At 45.1% G+C, this 21,101-nt stretch overlaps 1 protein-coding gene across 3 annotated transcripts in view; it reads right to left on the reverse strand.

The window, feature by feature from the left end:
- The window catches only part of ZNF423 (zinc finger protein 423), a 234,685-nt gene that overhangs the window by 145,270 nt on the left and 68,314 nt on the right, over window positions 1–21,101 (reverse strand). For 2 of the 3 annotated variants that reach the window (XR_008825729.1, XM_056360983.1), the window contains exons 3-4: window positions 19,171–19,371; window positions 15,130–15,210 (exon numbers count right to left, since the gene is read on the reverse strand). Coding sequence is in view for 2 of the 3 variants with exons in the window: in XM_056360983.1 (XP_056216958.1) it covers window positions 15,130–15,210; window positions 19,171–19,371 (282 nt within the window). In the remaining variant the exon portion in view is untranslated. The remainder of the gene's footprint in view (window positions 1–15,129; window positions 15,211–19,170; window positions 19,372–21,101) is intronic. The other variant, XM_056360984.1, reaches the window with a different exon arrangement.

The following is a 21,101-nucleotide window of genomic DNA, read 5'->3' on the forward strand; positions in this document are numbered from 1 at the left end:
CACCCTGCACACCAAGGGCTGCTTCATTATCTCAAGGTCTGTGCATCAGCAGCTGCCATACCTGCTCAAAAGGTGCACTGCATCTCTCCTCACTGCCTCCTCATTCAACGGCCATTTCATTCTCAGGGACAGGCTTAAACCACAGTGGGAAATATAAGAATTAAACCACAGCTTTTCAGGACTTCCTTTTTTTCTTGCTGTCACGAAATTATATTTTTATTTTATGCAAAAATGGCAAAATAACTGGGAATGACAAAAGTGTTGGCAGTGCAGCAGCAGCCACGCTAGTTGCTACCACAGATCCAGCGTGGGACACAGAGGACGGCTCGCGTCCCGCGCCCATTTCCCATGAAGCGACAGCCCTGCCGCATCAGGAGGGGTGTCTGCAATGAGCTTTGCCCACATCCAAACCAGTTGCAATTTAAGTTTGTCATAGCACTGAAGTCTCAGCAGCTGAGACACCAATGCAGACTGTTCAGCCCTGCTACAGGGAATCCTGGGTGGCGACTCAGGGACCTGCCTCAGCTGAGGAGCACTCAGCAGCATCCTCACTGTGCCCATTACCTGCTCGCTCAGACACACACACCTACCCTGCAGTGCCACCTCTGACTGCGCTGCTGGTGTATCCCAAATACGAACATCACAGACAGGCTGGCTGGGATACTGTAGTAGCACATTCAGTTCTGTTAACATGTACTGCTGTCATGAATTCAGAGCCAGCCAACCAAATCATTAATGATCTGGTAAACTACGGAAAGGAACCAACTCAAAGTGAAGCCTGCAGCACAATTACTTCACTGTCTGGGATGATGAACACCCGTAGTTCCTCAAGATTTCAGCAGGAGGTTAGGGGGTTTGCACTTTTGTAATTCAAATATATGATCAAGAATAAAAGTATAGCAAGGAACAAATCCCCATATCCAGCAGCCCAGATAGTGAAAATTATGAAAGAAATATCCTATACTAGGAAGTTGTCACCGGCTGCAAAAATCATACAAAAACAGTATTCAGATGAGCTGCAACACTATCTGGTAATTCTTAGAAACACTGCAGAAATGACTTTCCACACCAATTTCACCACAGACACCAACAGCACTTCCAGCTGAAAAACAACCTTAGCTTTCCTGAAGGGTTTTCTAAGAAATCCTTTTTTCTCCTTTAGCAAGCCATGACTCAGTGCTCTGTATAGCACAAACAGCCACCAGATACAGAAGCTTAAGTGCCAGAAAACGCTCCACTAGCTCACAGAGAGTGTTTCAAGTGGGAGCTTCAAAACGGCCTCCAGAACCACACTCGTGTTCAAAGGAGGTGCTAGAGAACACGGCTGTGTGAAATTTGGCAATGCAGCTTCACTGGCAGGAACAGGGAGGTTAGTTTTGGCTCACATGAGATCCTCCACCCTGTAGTTTGCTTTGAACAGTTTTAATGAAAAACTCAAAGTGAGATTCAGCTGCAACCATCAGTTTTTATCTAAGGTTGGTCAAAAGCAAAAGAAATTTGATTTCTGTGTGCATAACATTGGAGGGGGAATACAGCTCTCTCTAGAAGAGGCTGCATTTTGAGTTGTCTTTGGTAGTGGGAGCCCTATAATTCTCTCACACATATGTAATGCATGTAGGCAAGCAAAACATCGACGTGGTGGAGGACAGGGTGAATAGATAAGTTCATCATCCAACTTGTAGCACTGGGCAGCAGACAAGCCCGTCCAACTTTACTGCTTCCAGAGGAACAGTTAGTCACTCATCCCATCTATTTGCAGGAGCAAAATGAGAAAAGGCTGCTCCTCAGCTTGAACAAACGTTTATTTCATTCAGAGTATCTAAAGATGCCTCCAGAGGAGCTATGAGGCCCAAATCATTATAGCTTTGCCTCTTACCATGCTGTATTTTGGAAAATCTCGAGCCCCATAACACAACAAGGAGAAGGAGAAGGAGGTAAATAACAGGGTGCTTCTTATTCTGACACGTGGTAGGAGGAGGGAGAGAGAAAACCCACTTGAGGGTGGTGAGTGGGAATACAGGCAAAGCAGGACATCCAGCCTCCCCTTGACAAGCATGTGAGTTGCCTGCCTCCCCCTCCAGGATCTCCAAACACATCAAAGGCAAGAGGTGGCTACAGGCCACTAAGACCTTTTCCACCCAGAAGACCACTGATGTTAAAGGGAGGGTTCCCTGCCTCCTAAAAACCCAAAGAACATCTTGCTGACACAGACCAGCAACATTTACTTCAAGTTTTCTGTTCCCTGCAAAACCAGAGAACATATACTTAGCTTTCCTCTTCCACAGACTACTGAAAATGTCAGAAAACAGGACAAGCTAGCTTATAAATAATTGCAAAGCCCCTCCTGAAAAAGGTTGAGAGGGAGGTGGGATGAAAGCTCCCAGCCAGGAAAGCTGGGACTGCCAAGGAGCAGAACAGAGTAAGAGCAAGGACAGTGTGTGATATCCTGGCTCCATCTGTATGCAGAAATGAAAGGCACTGAGGAAAATATCAGTGCTGGTTATGGCAGGCACTCCCAGGTGTGGGGAAATCCTCGGGGGAAGAGCACCATCAACAGAAAATACAGCAGACCTTATGAGAGACAGCTGACGTGGCAGATCCTACAAAAGCTTGTCTGCGGTATCTGAACATCTTTTGTTCTCTAGCCCCATTCTTTCACCTGGCAGCTCACAGATGAAAAGACCTGAGAGATGTTCCTGTCACAGGAGACTTTCCCTCAAAAGGTTCCTAAAAGGAGGAGGGACCAGGGTAATGCAGGGTCCACTACAGGGGGTGCATGGCAGAGGAAGCTTTACCCTTGTAATAACGACTCTCCTACATTTCTGGAAAATCTCCCTAACCCTATCCCCTTGCTACCTGCAGAGTGATAACAAAGCCAACGTTGTCCATCAAGTCTCAATCTGAAGTGACTCATTTATTCTCAGGAGCTTTGTGTTGATTTTTTTTCAGCCTGGCACCCTAAGAAAACAAGGTTTATGTGATTATATTGCCTGTCATAAGCCTTAACTGTTTGTCCCTTCCTATTAACTTTTGAATCACACCTGACTGGGGATAGAGGGCTCCGAGAGAAATTGAGTTCCTCTTATAAAAATTGAGTTTCTATAAGATTGACGAACATACCTTTGATTGAGTAGGACAGAGACCCCAATTCATGTCTCGGCTGAGAGAAAGGCTAAGAACAGAGTCAGCACTTAGCCTTGCTCTGGCAATCAGCACACGTGCCACCCGGCCGACCAGCACAGCTCATGCTGCTTCTGGTCCTGCTTGTAGGCAGAGGATGGGAAAGGGAGATGAGTGTCCTCTGTGGGGAGCGGGGTCAGGTGGGGGGGGCTGAGCTGGGCTGCTACAACGAAGAAATGCAACATCACAGCAAGTCTGGCCTCATATATAAGAAAACTTGTTTTTTCTGCCAAATTGCCTGTAACTTCATGACACGTCATCGAGGACAAATGCCAGTACTTCTCAAGTACTCACTGAATCCAGTATGTAGCCACACACAAAACAGCAACCAGTTGGAGAGTTCACCCACTAGATTTGTTGCTACAACTTCTTCCCTTTCGCCTAAGTGTGGCAAGCAATAGAAAAAAATCACAGTGAAGTCACTTTATCTCCTAATGTCGCCACTTTCTAGGTCTGCACAATTAATGCAGGGTTTCTTGAACCAAATGCGAGTGCTCTGGAAACAGTGCTCCCATAAGACTGCAAGGCTTGGCTCTCAAGGGACTTGGTGACATTGGTAGAAAGCAGCTCTCTGCCCCAAGCGTGCTCTGCAGGGGCGTTTTCCTCTATCTACTGACCAAACTATCGATTTTTAAGGAAAAGTGAAGCAACAAAAAAACCCGTCCCTTTTTCCTGTAGCACCACATGATAAATTTAATTCGCCCCATCCTAACTGCTTCTAATGACAGTGCAGTGTTTGTCTGAATTTTTAACAGATGTTTCTAAGTACTCTTGACCACTTCTCTCTCCTGAGGATTTCTGCAGTGGGATAGCTCTAGATAGTAATACAAACAAAGCTTGTAAGAGGCTCTCGGGGATAAATCTGTAGACACTGCATCTAGGATGGGTGTGGGTATGGGTCCAAGCCTTATGAAACTTTGTAAATATCCTCTACAGACTAGCAAGCTGGACTGACCCTGTCTGCAGATGTTTTTAAGCTTACCAGCCGCACAGTGAAAATCAAGACAGCTTACAGATAACTGCAACACTCCTGAAACAGCCCAAGAGCGGGATTTAAACCGAAAGTTATAAAAGCAGGGATATACTGAAGCAGAACAGCATAATGCAAAGGATGATGTGTGACGGTGTAACTCCATTTCAATTCAAAATACCAAAGACGCTGCGAAGGGGATCAGTCTGGGCTGAGGCAGAATTTCCCAGATGTCAGGGTACCCTCGGGAACAAGCATACTGGCTTCACTTGACAGGTGTGAAGGTACTCATGCAGTCAGAACAGAAATTGCTTTACAAAAATAAAATCTCTGCTTTCATTTTAAAAGAAAATGAATATCTTGTGCTAACGCCTGGCAAGGAGGCAGTGACATCTGCCTGAGTTTGTACATGGCCTGAAACAATCAGCTAAAGCGTGCTTATGGCTGCTAGTTTACATTATCTGGATGTAACCATAGCTATTTAATACCAAAATGAAATCTATTAAAGCTATTGTCAGTGCTTCACAGCAGCTGAAACTGTTTTTTTAAAAGGTCAGTCTACTAGCTGGAGAGTGAAAACAAGCAAGGCGGCTGTGCCAGCCCTTAGGATGTGGCTGCATCCTGCAGTCTGGTTTTGCATTCCCTTAAATGTCGGGCAAGAAGCAGCAGCGAGGTCTCGGCGGAGCCCGACTGCCCTGCCAGCGGCGGGGGGGACAGACGGGCGGCTCTGCTCTGGCAGGGGGGCAGACAACGGGGCAGTGGGAAGCCGTGGGGTGAGCCCGCACGGGGCCCCCACGCATGCCCCCACCACAGCACGCCGCACCTACTTCTTGCCGGGGCAGAGAAAGGGATGGCTGTAGAGGACGCCACTTTTTTCAACCCCATTCAGCGTTGTGGCGGCTGTGTCATTCACAACAATACCGCAGCCCTCCTCCACCCCCCGAAAAACCCATTAAAAAACCCAACCTGAGAACCACTTCCCCACAAGCAGCATAGCACAGCTTCAAACACCCCCACCGTCAGCGTTTGCTGTCATCTTCTGTATTAGCATTTCTGTTAACCCTTTTGTGAGATCATTTGACTCGGTTTCAGAATTCCTCATTCTGAAAAACACTTGTTAAATATTGGCCCTGACTGCTACACAAAGTGATAGCTTGGTAGTCATAACCCACAAGATATATTTAGCCTCACAAACTCATCATCAATGGATTTTGAAAGCATTGTAGCCAACAGACTGGAAACCACATGCAATACAAACACATAATAGAACTTTTAATGTGCAAAGAGACTAAACAAAAAGATCCTTGACCTTCTTGCTTTCCCTTGCATACCATTATCCCCAGCGAGACAGCAAATGGAATGACGTGGAGAGCAACAGCTACCATCAAGCAACTTTGGAAGCCAATTTCTACAGTAGTTAAGCAGTTAATGGCGTTAATCAGAACGATAACTTATTAAATTCTACATTTATGCAAATAGCATTTTGGCATATCATATCACACGGAGACCTGAGTAGCAGAGCTCGCCAAGAAAAGGTCCCAACATCTTTTTACATTTGCTGCTTTGTGTTTTTTAATACCATGTGAAATAGCATCTGCAATGGCTGACACATCACACAAACCACACAAATAAAAGGCTGGTCACAAATTAATCTCAATCATCCCAAACAGATTAATGAACAAATTGTTTAATTCTTAACCTTTATGAAGCAGAGATTAATCTCTCCAGCTAAATCCAATCTCTTGTCTTTATCTTTTTAACAAGAAGTTTGACATTTCTTATAGACCTTCCTAAACAGGCAACATTTACTGAACAAAGAACACAGCAGATAGCCCTTACTGCCTCCGTGCTACTGCAGCTAGGGCATCTGTAGCACAACCCATAACGCAACACAGCAGTTTATGACACGGAAGGACATTATCTGCATGTAATCGGATGCATCAGAAAAACTGCAGTTTACAGCAGGCAGAACTTTAAGCAACCTTAGTTTTGTAAAGCCTGTGTGGAAAACTTCCTGCTTCCCAACAGAAATATCCGGCAACTTTTTGGCTCTGGGTTGCATTGAAATTCAGTGAGGATGGAAGAAGCAGAGGATTGCATGAACAGTTATGAACTGCAATTTCAATTGCAAAAGTTGTGTTTGAAAAGTATCAAGCGCTTATGCATGTAGTTTCCCGCTTTGTTGGTGCTGCTGTTTAACAGAATTAAATTCTGCACAGAATTTTACTCATTCATTTAGTTAATTCTTTGTCTTCAGGAAAATGAGGTGGGAACCACTTGCTGCAGGATGTTGTGCAAAATGAGTAGTTCGCCAAATAAAACTGTAGCTCTATTTTGAAAATCAGTAATATTGTTTATACACAAGCCCTAATTGTTGATTTATTGATGTGTGAACATACATGTATCTAGGTACCTTCTCTTTGTTTGTGCAAAGCCTGCAACATACAATTTTAAAATGGTCTGGAAAAAATAATTGGCCTTTTTTCTCCCCTTTGGGTACAAATTTCTGTTTTTAAATGAATGTGCAGGTTTCCTGTTGCTGCATGAAGCCTTCATTTCAAAATACCGACTAATTCTAGGTTTAATTAAAACAGAATGTTTTATATCACAAACACCTTTTTTTTTTTTTTTTTTTTTTTTTACAGCACACATCTTCTTTACCTTAATGTGATTGCTGGCTATTATGAGCAGAAGGAATTTTTAATTTAATTTTTTTTTAATTTAACAAAAAAATTGAAAGTTTTACAGCAACTCTCTTTATGGAGTCAACTTATGCAAGCACCGAAGCCTTTCCAGAGAAAACAGGATTCTCCCCACCTCCCTCTGGCTTTTCTCCCTACTGAATGCCATGGCCTTCACTCAACCAAAGGAAATGAAAGACAGACTGAGACAACAGCATCACGTGGGTGAAGGTCAGATTGATTTTCAGCTGTGTGGTGCTGTTTTATCACCCTCGGGACAAAAGTTAAGCCCTTCATTTTTTTTATGTCTGCTTTAACAGAGCAACTTATTTTTTCCTGAAATTTTGGTTGGACTCCATACCACCAGAATTATCAAGGATAGCCTAATTTAAAACATTTGCAGAGATCTTCTTCCTCAGAGCAAAACCCAGAGCAGCCCACACACCACAGCATTTCTATCCGAGTTTCCTCTATTCCCTACGTACAAATAGTGGCTCCTTGAAACTACTGAGGTTGCTGCAGTGACATTCGCTGACAGCAAAAGAAGCGCGGGATGCAGCTGCTGGCTGTTCAGCAATGATCCTGGGCACGGGGAGAGAAGCATTGCTATCTCAAAAGGGGCAAGTTCACAAATTGTTTTTTCTCCCCATCCTCTTTCCCTCCCACCCTCCCTCTCCCCCCTGTTTGGAGTGGCCAGACTCTCCACGAGCTGAGCCTCCTGCCTGTCACTTGGTGATCCGGACATGCACAGCCAATTACTGTGGCAGCCACTGGAAAAGCAGCCTTTTGCTAACTCAAAGTACACTTTTCCCAACTCCAGTACCACTCGCATAATCAGTCCCCTAAACTGCTGTAAGGACTGGCTCTCCTCGTTTCTCCTTTAATTAAGACTGATGCTCCCCCAAAGTAATGATGCTATTTTCAATTCAGCCAATTGTAGCTAGTCAGCTCTTCAAAACTGATCTGATTAACATAAAAGGAAGCATTTTGTACATCATAGATATGTATGTGTATACCTAGTTATCGAGAGAAAGAGCATCTTCCCTCCTGATGTTTGCATGTCCAGAGCTCAAACTGGCAGCCAGAAAACTCAGCATTCTCTCATTTAAGCTAGGAGACAAGAAAATCCTACTCACTTTCATTTTCTTTCATTTTAAATTTTGCATTAAATTTGTCTTGTTTGTGTCAGGAATGCAACAGCATTGTGACTGCCTCCTAAAGATGCCTGTCTATCCTCCATAAAAAAGCAAGGATGACTGTCTGCTTTATTTGTATGTACCAAAGGCTCTGGTCAAAATCAAACCCAGTCACACCATTAAAACACATAATGGAATACAATTCCTACATGACACAGCTCTTGTAAAACAAATCATGGCAAGTGTCTGTAATAGAGGCAGGAGTAGAGAAGGCTGTAAGGTGAGATCAAGCAGCTACGCAGGTTGGATCGGAATGCAGTCTGAATGCAAATTAAATAATTTTGTGATCGAAGATTTGACTAGCACATGTCTAACTCATCTGAATCTAGCTGAGACTGCCTCTGAAAGAGCACACGGAGCAGCCTGGTTTCTCACAGCACCTCGAGGAGATCTGCAGATGCTGGTCACCGTGGGATGATGCAAGGAAGGTTCTGCACATGTACAGAGCCTCAGGGAACAGCCGGCTCTGGGACAACGGACAGAAAAGCAACTGCGGCTGAGAGTGAAGGAGGCAACAGTAACACAGTAAGGTGTAACTTAAATGCATAAACTGTGAAGTGACTCAGTTACATGCGGGGCCAGGAAAGGACAAATGCCAGCACAGCGTCAGGGAGAAGCCTGCCGTGAGCAAGACGTGAAATGGTGGCAGTCCAGAAAGGAGCAAGCAAGGAGACAGCCTTCAAGGAGGGAGCCCAAGGGACACCAGCACAGGCAGTGGGGAGAAGGAAGGAAAGAGGGTGGTCACCTCAAGAAGACAACCTAAGAACCCAAAAAAGCAAAATCCCATACAGTGCAAACACAGACCACAAGCTGAGTATTATCATGCTAAAAACCTGTCCTAGAGGCATGTTGAATTTTTGGCTTGGTTACTTGCTATGGTTTATTGATGCAGATTGAACAACGTCATTCAAATCTGTTTAGACTGCTCTTGGAGTCCAGTAAATCACCTGCATTCAGTTTTGCTCAGAGAAAATGAACACGGTGTATACATTTATATTTTTCTTTAGACTGCGAGGTCATAAAGGGAATTTATCCTACTTCTGTCTTTCCAAATTTTCTAATGAATAATTAGTAGATGGAGATTTCTAAAATGACCATTTAATATAAATTATATCAAATCTCATTTATTTTAAGCAATATCATTAAGTACAAAGTCTGCATGAGTGAACTGAGTTCACTGTAGAGGAAATGACTGGGAATTACATTCAAAAATCTATTGAAATGTTTAATGTAACAGATTCCCTGGAGAAGAGAAAAGCAGTGGGCTTCTTCAGCCTTTCCTTATGTCCTCCTCAGCAAGGCTAACAGTAATTGAGTAGCAACGGAAGGAGGAGCCAAAAAGTCTTTCACCATTACTCAGAAAGATTTTCAAGGAAGCCTAAAGAAGACATGGACCCATGTGCCAAAAAATGATGCCCTCAAGAGGAAGCTCACCCCCACGGTTACAGGTGAAACTGGCAACAAAACCCACCTGGATTAAAGACCTTGGCTCTTCCACCAACTTCACGTATATCATTAGGCAAATCGGTGAAGACACAGTTACAGTCATTTTCATTCAAAATAACTTGGGCTTTTAAGGGGGAAAGTCTCATATTATTCCCCAAACCCTGACCTCTCATCCCCCTCATGTTGACACAAGGCTTGTGCAGCTCCATAGGGCACCAGATCCGGGAGCTGCAGAGACTAAAAATTAATCCTTTTAATTGTCAGCAATGTCAGCTCCCAAAGACAACACAAACCTTGTACCAGCACAAGGTAGGAGATGATGGAAAGAAGGAACACCCCTTCCATTAACAGTCCAAACTTAAGCCAAATTACAGTGACTTCTTAATTCCATGATGACAAAAATAAGAATAGTATTTCTTTGTGTCAGAAAGGAGTTGCTAGTCTAAACTTTTAAAGACTACAAAGTGCTCAAACGCCCTGGGAAGTATTTAATACGAACAGACCAAGTGCCTTGGAAAGCCCAAATCAATTTTTTTTCATTAAAAGAATGAAAGCTGATTATAATAAGCAAAAAGTTGGAATAACATTACCTATATTTAATACAAATTATCTAACTTAAATTTCTGCTGAATATATTTTCAACCATTTTGAATAGAATATGAAATTATGGAATCTATTTTTTAAATTCCCCTTAATATCAAAAACACCTATTAAAACTATTTAAATGAAACAGCATTCAAAAGGTACATACTTGTTGCCAAAGCTTTGAAGAAAGTCAGAAGCTGCTCAGACCTCTGGTGGAGGTCTTCTGATGTGCAAACCCAGCTTGGAGAGCAACAGCCTCTCCAGCAGGTGCAGGGAAAATATTTCCCTTATTCAGTTTGACTGGTTCAGTCCAATAATGAGTTTGTACAGAACAGAGAAACTATTTGGCAGTCAATCATTAATTTGCTTCTTGCCAGCCCACAGTAAAGAAAGGCGTGAGATCCCTACAGAAAATGCAGGCACCCGGTTGAGGCTGTCGACGGGAGGCCACGTACCTTGGTGGATCCATTCTGCTCACAAGGGACTGCTGTGCTGCGTGCGTGCAGGCTGCTGGCCGGCACGGACACCACGCAGCCCTCCCTCGAGTCGGCACTTGAGGCAGGCTGAGCCCTGGGCTCCCAGATCCAGAGGCCATGCGGAGATGCTCCAGCGAGCGCTCCCAAAGCCAGCCAGCTGAGGAGGACCAACCCATGCTGGCACGTTTCCCTAAAGCCAGCCGGCACCGGGGGGTGGAGGCTGCTTTCTGGCTTCCCCAAGCCTGGAGCACAGTTAATAACATGCCAGCTGTATCTGCAGACAAGCCAAGTTTAATGAGGCTACAACAAAAGCATTCAAATATGCACTACAGAACTTCTGTGGGGATTTTTTCTAGAGCTTGTTTTTAAAATATGAAAGATAGGAATTCTTGACAATGTTTGTACACACGCTTCCTTTATTTTAAATTGATTTTAAAAAAAACCAAAACATTTATATTCTACAAATTCAAAGAGATCAGCATTAGAAAGACTTTTTTAATCCCGCTACTTCCAACAGCAAAATTATGTTGTGTGATGAGTGCTTGAAATGCACTGCTGGTTGCTTTTCTCTTAATAAACACTGAAGTCTTAATTGTTTTTCCCCTACATGGCCAGACACCATCTTTCTGTCTGCCAGGTCTTCACACGAGGGCAAGTACTGTCCCTTGCCTCCTGCTCGGGAACGAGGACAGACACGCAAACATGACCACATCTCTAGCACTAGTGATGAAGGACGTAACTTACCCATTCAGCCATGCTTTACCATAAGCCCCATCTCTTACCCCAGGTCAAAATATAGGAGGCATTAGTAAAAGGATTGCAAATATGGATTTGGAGACAGTGCAGGGGGCAGCAAAGTAAGCTTGCTCAGGCACAAGTGGGTGGAGAAGGTGGAAAAGGGTCAATCACTCACTGTCTCCTCCACCAGAAGAACCAGAGGTGTATCAAACGAAAGCAGATGAGAAAGCTGAAGTGAACAAAAGGGGATACTTTTCCCCGGTATGCAAGTGAACTCTGGGTCTCCACACCAAGGGAGATGCTAAATGCAAACTGCTTCGATGAGAAACTTCAAAATGGAAATTCATGGAAGAAGACTATCTCAGGAATTTAAATAAAAAGCACCAAGAAGTGCCCAGGTAAGTTTGCTGACAGCTAGGAGAATATTCTGGGGAAACAGCACGATGGGACCATCAGGCTGGCTCAATACAGCCATCCTTATATGAAGACTACTTACCCAATGGTCTGCTAAGGGGTAGAGGAAGAAATCAGGAAAAAGGCAGACTTTTAATGTACCTCCTCTTCACCGCTCAGATCTGTGGGCTGAAGGTCTTGATGGCTCTGAATCTACCAAGCCTGTTGATATGGCCAACACTGTTTTGTCCTTCAACAACGCACAGGAAAGCAGTGCATGCCCTAGCACAGTGCCCTAGCCACAAACAATCTATGCTCTTGTCCGTCTGAGACAGGACAACCCCAGCACATCCTCCGCCGAGCTCTCTAAGGCATTATTAAAGGCCACTTTATAACTACCACGCATCTGTTGTAGTCTCCAGGCTATCCTCACTGCAATTCTGAATTGAGTTTCACATATTGGGTTTTGTCTACAACCCCCTGAATGCTGGGACCTGCTTAGGGCAGCAGCAATCCTCCTTCCTGGAGGCACAGCTGCCCTTGCAGCACTTGGCAGGCTTTAGCCCTGGAAGAAGCTTTTCCACCGCAAACCCCACCTCCCCCCTTCCTCTTTTTCAAACCCCATTTATTTGTTTCTTAGATTTCTATAATGCTGAGAAACAAACCTGCCCTACACAGACCCCCACAATACTCCCTCTGCTGTAACACGGCAGTGGATTATCCTTTGCAAACAGAAATCCAAAGCTGGGGGAGAAGGGGAGGTGGAGCTCGGGTGCCCTGGTGCCCCAGAAAGGCTGTGTGGGGTCTGGGGTGGCGCGGGGGGAAGCTGGACAGGCTCCAGTTCCCGAACACAGGTCCTGCTGCATGCAGGAGCTCTCACAGCCAGCACCCAGCAGCTAGCTCTTGCTTCGCAGCATCTGGGGTGCTTCGGTCTTTGTTTGTTTCCCCATTTCTGATGCAGCAGTGTTTCAGGAGATGAGAGTGGCTTTTCAGAGCACCAAGTGCCACTGTCCAAGACTTCAAAAGGACATGCGCTTTCTTTAAGAGGCCTTGTTTAAAACATGCACCCACTTTCTCTTCTATCCATTTTCGTGTATACCTGGTGTTATTTTGCAGACTACTTTTTGAACTAGATAAAAGAACTCAATTAAAGTAGCAAGAATGAAACAGTCCCTTGCCAATACAAGCACACTACCTTGTCATCCTCAGCTCCTCACTGGGCCATACGGTTAAAAATGACATGGAAAATATCCTTCCTGTGTGAAAAACATATGCTGCTTGAGGAGAGACATCATCATCGCTACGAAATGTTTGTGCAGCCTCAGAACGCATAGCTGGGCCATCCACAATGCCTGCTGGTTACGTGGAAGCTGAGAAAGGGGTAGAGATAGCTCATTACCTCCCCTCCTGCCAGGGGTTTTGGTTACATGCAACCAAACTGCCCGCAGCCGTGCTGGCAGCGCTCCTATCTGCATGCGCAGTGCCTGGTGCTGCCTCCCTTGCCACCGTCCCCGGAGGGACCCGGCACAAAGGTGGCCGTGGCGATTTGCAGGGGGCGGCGTCTGGCACAACTGGCACGCTCTTATCGGCGAGCACACTGCCCAGCTCCTTGCGACGGCTCTTGCGCGGCTGGGGATCTGCTGCGGGCTCACCGCCGTGCCCCGCTGTGGGAGACCCTCTGTGAGGCCACAAAGCAAATCCCGAGCTGGGTGTTTATGGCGAGCAAGCATCGTTTTAAATTCACGTCACACACCCCCCACCCCCCCCACCGCAAATCCTTACAGGCACCGCCACGCCTGCAAACTCCAAGAGACAGCCCAAGAAATGATCGTCGAGGCTCAGCCCCTGCTAACGCCTCCCCGTGCCAAAGGGCTGAGCATGGGCGGAGCGGAGCAGCCCGGGGGTCTCACCTACCTTCGCCTGCTGGGTGACCCTCCGATCTGCCGGATAAGCAGCGCTGTTAGGGAGCATAACACTTCGCACAACTTTCACAAACGTATGCAATACATTAAACACTACACTAAAAGCACCGTCACGGGCAGCCCCCCACTGATGCCAAACACCCTGTGTGGGTGCAGAGCCCGGTGCTGGCGGCTCAGGAAACGCTGCGCAGGATGGGCTGCGAAACCACTGTATCGGCAAGATTACTGTATGCCGTGTTTGTCATTAAATTTGCAACTGTGCTTCTGTTTGACTTCAGATCCAGATTCAGATATGGGAATATGCTTTACATGCTACACGATAAATAGTTATTTCACTGAGCACCTGTGTAGAAAGCCAGGCAGTGCAGCACCTTATCAGCACGCTAATTTTCTGTTATGTGTAAGCAGAAGGGCTGGAAAAAGCGTCCTTGCAGGCTGGCTGGGAACCTCCAGGTAAACTCAAATATCACCTGTGTGGTAACAGCAGCCAGGGGAGCCAGACCTCGGACCATCCAGCCAGGCGTACCCCTACAGTAATCTGGGGGTTTGGAGCTCTCAGCACCGTTGGGCACAAATACTGACCACTGGGAGACATGCAAAGAGCCTGGGCACCACGGCCAAGGTGGCTGCCCGAGCCCTCGGGAGCCCTGCTGCCCCTGCACCTGGAGAGGGGACGCCTGGGACAAACTAAGGACAGGAGCCTGCGCCCAGAGCCCTCCAAGTGATTGACAATAAAAACACTGCCCCTGTGCCCATTTTCAGATCTAGACAGCGAGAACTGAGGACTCCAGGGAAAATCCGTGTTTTTACAGTTTGTGATATTACTGAGCTTTTCTGGTGCCAATTTTAAAACACTGCTACGACCTCTGGAAAGAAGGAAAACTGCATTTCAGCATGACAACGTAAAAAAGAACAAAAAAGGAAACTTGTTATTTTTTTTTTAGCTTGAAACACTAGTCAGGTTAAGAGAAAGGAGCAGAATTCTGGCAAGGACAAGAGCACTCAGACTGAGCCATAACACAGTAATTAGGGCCAGTAGGTCATTAGAGACACAGCTGTATAAACTAGGTGTATAATTAAGTTTCCACACTGCTTTTTCACAACTGTATTTCAGTTTCTTTTGTGGAGGACAATCGGTAAATCGATAATTTAAAGATGCAACAACAGCAGCAGCAAAAAGATCTCTGACTTGCCAATCAGGTGCAACCAAAGATTACAATTTGGGGGAGGGCTAATTTTGGAAATACAGGTAAGAAGTCTCTCTTTGTCAGTGGGAAGTACAAAGTGCCACCTGACAAAAACATTCATGAGACGTCATCACTTGTTGACAAGCTGCCGTATATGGTTTTCTGGATAAGCATCCCGCATATACGGTTGCATGGCAATTATAATTCTTGTAGCAGGTGAAATACAAGAAAATGCAAAATTATACACTAGCATGAAACAGTTACAATACCTCATTTCAAATGTAAGCCTAGTGTACAAGTTACAGGGCATTTAAAAGGAGCAACTGCAAGACTTTAATTATAAACTAGTTCCTACCGTACAGTAGTTTAGAAAAATCAGCCGCTTCCAAGCTGGCAATATCCATATATAGCTCTGCTGCTGTTTGAAACAGACAACCTGTAAAGTTATCAACAACAGAAGAGGACCTCATGAAATGCTCAGAGACCCCACCGAAACCTACTTCTGTCCGCTTCATTGATGCGCTAATTTGCTTTAAAACACTCTACATTCACTTCAGAAACTGAAGAGAAAAGCTTACGTGAGGCTACTCTGACCCACGGGAGGAAAGGGGTGACAATGGGTGGAGGAACCAAAAATAGCACAATAAAATACTGGAGCTAAACCCAGGCTAATGCAGGTGGATTAAAACACACAAGCAAAATGGCAAATCTCATAGCTTTTTAGCCACTTCCCATCGCCAACAACCAACCCTGCATCAGCCACCACACGAAATACCACAGAATAGTTGCTTGAGGTATGCAGCCCCTGGTGCTGGCTGGAGGACACAGTAATTTGTAAATCCATGTGCAATTCTTTACTCTTGTAACTAACGCTGTAAGACAGCATCGTGCTACAATGTCTACACAATAACAGCGGTATGCAAAAAAATGTATAAAAAAGACTGCACATAATGCCGATGGCAATTACTTAGTCTTCTCTAGTTAAGGGGACATGGGATACCTGTGAGTTTTAAATTAATTTTAAAAGCTTAGCACATCCAGTGTATACACTAGGTGTTTTTATTTATTCTCAGCGTATTTTTCAAGATGCTTACTAGTTGTTTAAGGTACTATTTCCAGGACTGCTGCAGGAGAGCTCATTTGTGGGGGCAAGCTGGGAGATGAGGGAAGACATGAGCTGGTAAGGAAATGTGATGTTCTTTCAGTACAAGCTGCCCCCATTTAGACCCTTTTCAGATCCCTGTAGACACTGGAAACCTACAACCTGCGATCACAGACATCAGTCATGAGCAAAAGGTATAAAAGGCACCTAATTCTGTCAGAAGGAGAACATCTCTACTACACTGACATCAAAAGGAATGCCATGCACTTATGCTACCAGAGATGTCTAGATATCAGTGGTTTTCTCCTCAAAGAAACAAGTCTGAAATACATGAAAAAGCAAGGGGGGAAATGGCTGTTTGTTACCTCCTTACATGTCAAAGCAGCTGTGTTCAGACTGTATTATAACTTCAGCACACCGTAATGAATTTCTAAGGGATTCCAGTGAAATAGATGGTTTATCCTATTCTTTGGAGTGATCTCTTGTAATCCTGCAACACTCCTGAGCTACAATCCCTTCCCTAACTTCAGTATCCCAAAGGAAGTCATTAGTTATGTTGTATTATCAGCCTGGTGATATTATCACTACAAATATTACCTGTATTGATCTGGAGCCATGTAGACACGACTGAAAGCCCTGCTTCAGATTAAGACATGAAAACCTAGCTTGCCAAGAGGTCGGGCACTGCATTACAACCTCAGATGTGTCAAGCAGGCACTATAGGCAAAAGGAGTGCAGGGTAACTAAGGACACAGTCACACAGCCTATTTTGTGGGGTAAAATCTTTAAATATACCACACTTCCTAATGCAGTCTTAGATTTTCACCTGGATGGTGAAGTCTTTTCAGATGAACTGAAGAAAGACGTGCATTTTCATGCTTTCATCAAAAATTCTCACGGCTATCATGGTGGATCTGAAAGGTTTTGAATTTTTTGGATATGTAAACATCAAGCCATATTCCAGATTCTCTTCATGGAAACATTTCATTCCAGAACATACGAGTGCAATCTTCCTATCTACTTTAGATCAACTCAGGACACTAGATTAAATAGAAAATAGACACTCTCATTTTGGACAAGGATACCCTCACATGGAGACAGATAATTAGCACCTATTTCATGTATATGCAGATAGTTATATGTTGTCTTTTTATGACAAGGTGTCTTTGTAAATCATCAGCACATGTGAAGACAGTAAAAGAACATGAAATTATGCTACCTGCAATCAAAAATTAGCAATAGGAATTCTAGCAAATTATTTTGATACGTCCCCAAAAATATAATTTATTTTTCTTAGTCTCATTAACAGAATATTACATTGAGGATAAATAAAAACTGAGGTGTGAAAACACTGACTGTACTGATATTAATAGAATGTCTAGGTCGCTACATTTTAATGTCTGTTTGCCTCAGGAAAAAAACTGCTCCTTTTCATAGCAATGTTGGTCACCACTCATAACCTTACGCCCCCCCTCTGGAGCACACGCCGGTGGTGCCCGCTCCCCTGCACCCTGCTCCGCTCCCCACATTGTGCCATTACAGCTGTTTGGGGGCAACCATGCAGTGAACCAGACCCAAGCAGACACCTGAGCTAAAAATAGCATTTCTTTTGGTGGGGCTCACCCCAGCACCACCAACAGCTGTACCAGCACAACTTAGGAGACAGGGCAGTGGCAGAGCAGAGGCCACCCAGGAACATGCTGGGATCATGCTGCCGCTCGCCTGCCCTCCTGGGCTCCTGCCTCTCATGCTCCCCATGTGAGATGGCATTGGGAATGACTTGTCCCTGTGATGGATCCTTTGGAAAGGACCAGTGCCCACACGGGCTGTGCAACTCATTTTCCATCTTGGAAAGCAAGATTTTTTTCTATTCAATGGCATTTCCTAGCTTACTACCCTGCAATAAAGTATGAACGTCATTTGCAGAAGTCTCAGGCCAATGCCATGGTTGTCAGCTGGCCAAGAAACTACTCTGCAAGAAGGAGCCTTTCAATTTAAGGCACTTTCAAGTTTGCAACCTATGTAGGATTTAAATGAGAATGCCGAGCAAGGAGCCTTGGGGGCAAGCATGGGGCTGTGATCCCTCTCCACCTGCAGGGTGGGGAAAAGCCGCAATGTCACTCTGTCCTTCCTCCCATCAAGTAGATGGGAATGAGAGCAGGGGGTCCTCTCCTCCGGAGACCAGAGTAAGACAGGAGAGCATACTCTTGGGGTGGGAGCCAGACCGAGCCGAAGCCCCCACCTGACCCTCCCGCCCTTGCTGTACTCTATTTCCTGTATTTTTTCTTGGCTAAGCATCATTTTACTTATGCCCAAAAAGAAGAGCAGAAAACATGGACTAATTACCAAAAAAATTCACTGGCCACAGAGCAATATGCACTCAGGGGAAAGAGGATGGGATGCTGCTGCACCAGAGGAGAAACTAACCATCCTGCCCTCTGCCAGCCTCAACCTATCCATCTGCCATAACAGCAACTGCCTAAAAATATATCAGACGAGTGCGGAGGAAAAAGCGATGGCAGAGTATTCAATTCCAGGAAGGTGAAGGATGTGAATCTCTGATTTAAATACATATGAACATATTCTGTGCTCCCCCTCCTAAGATTTTATTTAATCTTTGGTAAAATCTGCAAAGCTTTTTACTAGTCCCATAAATCGGCTTAGCGTGCTCTGCAGAATACCTGCTGCTACTGTCGGCCATGCAAAGGCAGCCGTGTAAAAGCAAGATACGTTGCAATTGTTCACACCAATGCTCTGAGCTTGTTCTTACTTTACAGAAAGTAAAATCAAGATCAGCGTAGGCTGATGCCATCCTCACTTCCATAAAATTCAAAAGGCAATGCAATAATAACCTAGGGAGAACAGTGTATTTTTAGGGTGGGATTATGAAACTCACACTATGAATTTTAATCTCAGAAATCGTCATTTTCTTTTATGGGGTTCAGAGGCCTTTCTTCCTGGGAGTTTTGCACACTTCAGTCATTTAACTTTTTAAATCTTCCTATATTTGGAAAGAGAGGGAAAAATACCCTGCCTGAAACTTTTAGCATTAAAAAAACCCTACAACATTTTTGTCTAACGTAATTACTGACAGATTCCAATTGGAAAGCTGTTGCTTTTATTTTAATTTTATTAAAGGAGTGAACAAAGGCTACCCAAGGCACCACAATAAAATTACATTAACTGTAAAATTACATTATTAATTCTTTAATCTCACTTGAGGCCTCAAGCTGTTGCTATGTCCAATTACCCAGCTAACCACCTGTCAGAACTGTAAAGCTAGTTTAACATTACCTCCAGGACAGTTGTGTGCCCTGTGTTCAGTCAGGTCTGCCAGTGAATCGAAGTCCTGCTGACAGTTATCGCAGGTGTAAATTGACTCATCCTCCATGTCTTCATCTTCCTCATTTCTCTCTTCCTGGCTCGTCACACTGTTCCTCTCTTCCAGGGCCCGGCTGTCCTTCGCTTCGCTCTCCAGCTCTCCTCCCAGGCCACCTGCCAACAGCAAGAACATCCTCTAAGTTTGAGAGGTCTGAAAAATAAGAGCTTTAAAGAAGGATGTTGCACTTATTAAGATACATTTAATTACAGCTGCTCTCACATTATTCCCGACACCTTTCATTATATTAATGTGGTTTTTATATCATGCGGTGCAACAATTCTCAACTGTATTCTCTGCTGCTTAGTGCGAATCCTGCAAACACTCTCTCCTAATCTTCTCTGGTGGGTGTATAGCGGGAGCCTCTAACTCTCTGTCATATAAAGTTGTTAGTGTTTTATCACTTAACCAGATTCTCAAAGCGTTAAAAATTGGCAAGATTAATTACAGCCCGCAAGAAAAGGCATGTGCTGAATTTTAATTCTCAGTGCTCTCCTTTCCCCACCGCCTCCAAGCCCCAATATTAGTAACAAGAAAAAAATGCTCCAGCTGAAGACCCCCAAAGCACACGTATAGCCCAGGACGTAAGAGGTCCCGCTGAACTAACGAGAGGCGCTTCGCTGGGCACATGACCCTTGCGTTGTGCCAGCCTAGCTGGGAGCAGACAGCATTGCATCTGACCTTCAGGTCTTAGATATTTTTTATCTTCATCTGTGACCAGAGCGTGGGCTGGCACAAACATCTTTGCCAAAAACCCCACAAGTTTTCACGCACATTAGTATACAGGGAGACTGCGCGCTCTGGCTGCTCCAGGAACACGCCGGGGCAGGAAGGCTGTGCATCCCGGCGCCGTGCAGGTGGCAGCTCCACACGTGGGGCAGCTGGCTATTCTGCTGGCAGTGGGGTGGGAGGCAGGGGCAGCCAGCCAGTCAGAGTCCCCAGCACACGCAGTGGCCCATCATGAGGGATGGGCTTGCAGCCACGTCCTCGTCACACCACAACACCCCCTTGGCCATGGTGGACACCTAGACGTGCCTGAAGCCAGTCATGCCCAATGGCTCCATGCCACACTGCAGCTGACCCTCACTTGGGCTCTCTGGAGGGGCAGCAGAAATGAAAAAGCCCTTCTGAGTCCCTGTTGCCCCCTCAGCGGGGAAAGCATCCTTTAGACACGCTGGCCATGCTGACCAGGCTTTGGTGACCAGCTGAAATGGAGATACCTGTGCCTCTTCTGCACCCATGTCCCACCAACATGGGCGATACAGCTGCAGGTGCTACACCTGCACCATTTCACCTGCCTCCACAAGCACTCACACACTTTGAATACACCTTGTTGGTAAGATGGGAACATTTGAGAAGTCATCCAGGAAGGTAGGATGGAACTGCAAGCTCTTCCAGCAGAAGAGATCCTCCTGCGCCATGCACCAGCTGACCCTGAAAGCCCAGGAGCTGCTCTCAGCCCGGCAGGAGGGAGAGATGCCACCTTGGTGGTTCAGGATGCGTTTGGGTTTTAAGCCATTAAGGAAGCACCAGCGAACAGAGAGATTAATTGCTTCTAAAATTAGATCAGTGCCAAAAAGATTGAGGAAAACCAATGCTGAGAACATGAAACAAAGCTGAAAAATAAAATTTATTAAAGATGAAAACTGGCTACCACCAGCACTGCAATTCAGACACACACGTTAGTAGGGCTCTGCTACCACCAGCCAGCCAGAGCACATTTTATACCATGTTCTGCACTGCGCATGATAACATAAATCAACCAGCGTAAAACACTCTGCAGCTTTCCATGAAGCACTTGTAACGTGATGTACCCTTCGAACTGCAATGGAAATATTAAAAATCA

This window comes from Falco biarmicus, chromosome 15, assembly GCF_023638135.1.
Source record: "Falco biarmicus isolate bFalBia1 chromosome 15, bFalBia1.pri, whole genome shotgun sequence".
In the NCBI taxonomy this organism is placed as follows: domain Eukaryota; kingdom Metazoa; phylum Chordata; class Aves; order Falconiformes; family Falconidae; genus Falco; species Falco biarmicus.